Source organism: Rhea americana, unplaced genomic scaffold (assembly GCF_003343005.1).
Source record: "Rhea americana isolate MKP2758 unplaced genomic scaffold, rheAme1 scaffold_6, whole genome shotgun sequence".
In the NCBI taxonomy this organism is placed as follows: Eukaryota; Metazoa; Chordata; class Aves; order Rheiformes; family Rheidae; genus Rhea; species Rhea americana.
Window position 1 is genome coordinate 865442 of NW_028186756.1, and position 5131 is coordinate 870572.

Genomic DNA, 5131 nt, shown 5'->3' on the forward strand with positions numbered 1-5131 from the left:
AAAAGAATTCCACGAAAAAGTAACTACTAGTCTCATTTTCTACAAGTGTTTTGATCTTTGGTTTTTTAATCAAATAACTTTTCTAACTCTACTGGCACTTTATGCATTTAATATTTTTACGTCTAGTTACAAGATTGTCCAGTTCCTAGATACATAGTTTGACAAATAACATTTTAGAATACGGCCTTTTACAAATTATGCCCAGTGYTGCAATGCAAATTCCATGCACAGATGGTTTAATAGGACCAAACCCTACATTTGCACAGGAGTGAAAAATGTCTGTAAAACAATGTTAATTTTAAAATAACACATACTGTGTTCACAGTACGGCAAAAATATAACATAGCTCAAAATACGAAACAGGGCCAGGGCTGCAGTAACACAGCATGTTAGGACCTTTTGTCTGCTGGCTGGTATCACATCCTGAGATGTGATACCAGAATTTAGAAGAGACTTCAATAGGAGCTTGATATATGGAACAATAGCAGGATATGGCCTCTAACTAGTAGGAACAATTACTGTTTTGAGCTACGCAAGTTAACTTTCGTTAACTTTACTGGATTTTGCGCACACTTTCTGTCCTAGATTCTGATCTGCCTTTAATTTCTCCTGGGCACAGCTGAGCTAGGGAGCATATCAAAGAATGGTAACTATTCTCTCTTAGCAGAATATACGGAGGCAAACTCACCGAGCCTTAAGAGTCTAACAGGCCAGTTTGGGAAAGCAATACAGACAAAACCACTTTCTTCCCAGCTACACCCATAATGCCTGGAGGCTGCAGGGCAACGGCAGAGTTGTCTAGGCTGTCTCCACAAAGAGTAGGAACTCCTCAGACCAAAGGAATTCTCAGCATGTAAATCTTCCAGTTTTACAGCAGATCCATCCAAAAAAAGATCATTATGATGGGAAAATGCAAATATACAATTTCACCTCTGAATTTTAGGGGCTGTAAGTACAGACTCATCTCTAAAATATTATCCTCCGTAATAAAACTAACAACTCCATAGAGATTCTAGCTGTAAAAATTGTTCACTGTTTTGGAGTTTGGTTTTCAGAGAATAAACTACGGTATAATGTTTCCTTTAATTCTAAGAAAGTGGAAAATGATATATTTTGAAAAGAGGGCTCTCTCTTCCACTTTCTTTCCTTCCTTAGCTCCGACTTCTCTACTGTCCTTCACTCTTAAGGCTCTTTATCCACTCTGTCTGTCCTTCATATCGTTCCTTGACTGGCTATAACCTTCATCATCTATTATTTAAAATTCAAACACTCAGGTAATTCCTAACAATTTCCCTATAAATATGTGCAATGTCGCTTTAGGCAGCATTTTCTCATTTCGCACTGGTGCTGCTTAAGCTGCTGGAGGCTATTAATTCTCAACTTTGTATAGCCCCTACAATATGCCAACATAGCTTTTTGTGCAGCCCCCTGATAAACCAGACCAGAGCACTGATTTGGCTGAAAAATAATCCAGGGAAAAGAATGGTTGTTTTTCAGCTTGATCTTCTGCCCCACATCTGCACTAACAGCTGTGTGAACACTACAGAATGGGTGGGACAGGAAAGGGAACAATCGGCTGAGGTAGGGCAGCTTAAACCAGCATTACTACTGCAGAAATGTATATGGAAACACAGCCTAAATATGTTATTTTAAGTACCTCTTTAAATCCCTCACCTGTCACAGTGCCTATTAAAAGAACTGGTACTGATAAAGCGAGTATTATATGACTCCAGCTTATGATGCAGCCCAATTTTGGCTCATTGCTTCCTTGTTCTAGTTGTTCTTTCCTTGTAGTTAGACTGTAAGATCCTTAGAACACAGATCATCTTTTCGTCAATTTGAGAACAATCTGACTCCCACTACAATCAGTGCAAATTTTAACTCAGATTAAAAATGAACTGGATTACATTCAGAAATGTAATTTCTGAATAGTATTCAAATAGTCAGACACTGTTTTTCCCAGATACTAACCAATTTAATTTTTTAGAAGGGCAATCCTTTTGCACAGCTTTGAATCACCCAGAAATACCTTTCTGCAAGTAGTTTTATTTCTCCCATTACCATTTCTCTAATAGTTCTTGTCAAGAATGATGGGTTGTAATTTTGAATTCAAAAGATGGATTTATATTTCTCAGTTGTAGCATGTGACAATTCTAAAATTTTTGTGATTTTAGAACATGAGATAAACAATAGTGCTAAACAGCTGGAGACAGAAAGAACAGCTACATCACACCTAAATTAAACTGATTTAATTGCACTACCATAATAGACTTCCCTCATACTGTTAAAAGATTTGGATTTTTATACTGAGTTCACTCGCTACATTTAGTTGCATATGAGACACAGCAGCGTCATCAGCYAGCAGGAGAAAATCTGCTAAAGTTAGCAAAATACAAAAGTCCTATATAAATGAAGGAACCGAACACATTCAGTGTTCCTTGTAGTAAGAAATGTAAAGGAAATCAAGTTTTAAAAAGGAACTCAAGCAAGCTTTAGCTTTTAACTAAAGCAAAGGGCCAATGAAACAGATGTTGCAGTTTCCTGAAGCCAGCTTACCCAAAGAATAAACTCTTCAAATATAAATGGAAAACTGCCATTGAACGATGAAAAATGTTTTGCATGTCTACAGTTCTTTCCATTTCAAGATACTGACAAAAATATTTGAGAGTACAATTGTGTCTTCCAGATACCACTAAACAAGAAATTCACAGTGTGCTAATATATTTGCTATTATCCCTAAAAATGGTACATTCTATAACACAATCATTGTGCTTAGAGAAAATAGGAGCACAACTACCGGTAAGTTTGCAGGCAAATGCAGCAAGAAACATCTCAAGAGGTAAAGAATGTGAAGTGTTTTTAACAAGGGTAGAAAATATTTAATTTACTTTTTCATTACTGTGCACTGTGTCAGCAGCCCTGATACTGCACAAGAAAGTCAGTCCTAGGTCCGAGATTTGTACTAAATCTCACAAGCTTCTGCTCCAGTGGAGAGTTACTTCTATCTACATCAAAAGCTTTTGCAACTGTTTTATATTTTTATACATGTTAGTCTCAAAGAATGTAGGATGTTAAAACCATTAGAAAAAGCCAGAATTCAATACCTGGAGAAACTATTTTCCCAAAAGCAACAGAAGGTGTCACTGCTAACTGAATTTAAACAAATGAATCCCATAAGTGGAGAACTTTGCCTTTGTTTTGAAAGGAACATAGAAGCTGTTTGAGACAGAGGAAACTGGGTTCCCTTCCCAAGTATTCACCAGCTCCAAACATAAACATTGAATTTAAAAAATGGAAATAACTGTTTTACACCATTTAATTCTTCCCTCCTCCATTTGCTATTATTCCCTGCAGCTGTTTCACCTCAGGCTATGATTCACAGTCAAAGCAAGAGAAGTTTAGGCCAGTATTTGGACAGAAGCCCTCCAAAGGGCTTTTTAACCCATTAGCAAGAGCCTTCAAGCTCTAGTAAGCGGTGATTTTCTCTTCCAAGCCACGATGACTCGAGAATCAGACAATATTAAGACCACGAAGATGCTGGAGAAACCGTTTCCAACAAAATATTTAATACTGAGTCTCCAAGTAGCTTGCAGCTCTGAAAACTTTCTGTAGACCGCATTTTAACTCRGATAGTGATTTTCTATCTCTCTAAACTTACGATATTGTTTTAGCTGTGTGTGGTAGCCTTCACCCCTTTGCCTTCCTAGATATTGTGGTGTTGCTGTTCTATGTTAAACAGCTGTTACACCCCATGCCAGAGATGGCTGTGTAACACTGATGGGTGAGGTGTCCTTATCTAAATATAAATACATACAGCTTTTAAAATCCTTTATGGCCCCTTGGGAATCTCCCTGTGATTCTGGATATAGCTAAGCSTGAGGGTAACATAAAATACCCCATTCACACCCTGGTCTGTTAAATTTCCAGCATCCTGGGGACTCACATCCTTTTGCCTCCAGGCTTGGCTTCCCTGCGAGGTGGAGGGCAGGCCATGGGCAAGGCTGAGGCCTGGCACTGGCATCAGTCTCCGGGCCCTGGCTGCGAGCATCGAGGCTGTAATTCAAACGCACGGCGGCTGTTAGCCCTGGCAGCTTTCACAGGTGCCCCCAGCGCTCTGCAGGGCTCCCGCCTGCTGCCTCCCTCCAACAGACAGCCCGAGCTCCTTTTTCCTTTTCCCCCTCCTTTTTTTTTCTCCCCCCCCCCCCTTTTTCTCCGCTAAGGAAAAGGCAACTCGGGCCGTCTGAGTTATTTACCGGGGCCTTCTCAACCGCCCCCCTCCCGGCCTTCGCGCGTTTATCTGTCAGTCTCCCCCTTCGCCCTGCCACGCGGGGTGGAGTCGCTGCACTTCCTCACAGCGGGAGGGGGGAGCGCGCAGGTGAGGGCGGGAAGCGCGGCGCGCGGCTCGGCCCGAGCCCCCGGGGCCGCTCGCCGGCCGGTGCTAACGCTGCTCTCTCTGTCTCCCCTCCACCCCCCCCCGCCCCTTCCTCCTCCATCTTCCTCTTCCTCCCCGCCCGCCTCTCCCCATTCATTCTGCCTCCCCTCCCACCGCCTCCCTCCCCGCTGCAGGCGGAGCGGGCCCGGCAGGAGGCGGAGCGGGCCGCCGCACGTCCCCCGGCCGGTCGGCCGGCCCCCCCGCCATGGGTCGGAAGCGCTGCGTGGGGGGAGACGGCTCCAAGATGGCGGCGGGTTGCTGCGGGGTGAAGAAGCAGAAACTCTCCAGTTCCCCTCCCTCGGGCTCGGCCGGCCCGGGAGGCGGCGGCGGCGGCTCCCACTGCGGCGGGGCGGCGGCGGCGGCGGCGGGGGGCGAGCCGGGGGCGCTGCCCCCGCCGGGCGGCCCCCGCCTCAACGGCCTCGGGGGGCTGGCGGGGGGCGCCGCCGGCTGCGCCCTGTCCCCGCCGCTGCCGCCCAGCTGCGGCGGGGGCCCCGCCGGCCTCTCGCCGCCGGCCGCCTCGCTGCTGTCCTCCCCCGGCGCCGGCTCCGGCGGGCCCGGCTGCAGGAAGATGGTGGTGTCGGCCGAGATGTGCTGCTTCTGCTTCGACGTGCTCTACTGTCACCTGTACGGCTACCAGCCCCCGCGGAGCCCCCGCTTCACCAACGACCCCTAGTGAGTATCGCCCGCCGCCCGCTCCCC

The 5131-nt window shown here is 45.8% G+C and overlaps 1 protein-coding gene across 1 annotated transcript in view; it reads left to right on the top strand.

Annotated features, from left to right (window-relative positions):
- Nucleotides 1-4637: 4637 nt before the first annotated feature.
- AMMECR1 (AMMECR nuclear protein 1) overlaps nt 4638-5131 on the top strand; it is a 76638-nt gene continuing 76144 nt past the window's right edge. Inside the window, exon 1 of the mRNA XM_085319619.1 lies at nt 4638-5104. Coding sequence (XP_085175745.1) covers nt 4638-5104 — 467 coding nt within the window. The remainder of the gene's footprint in view (nt 5105-5131) is intronic.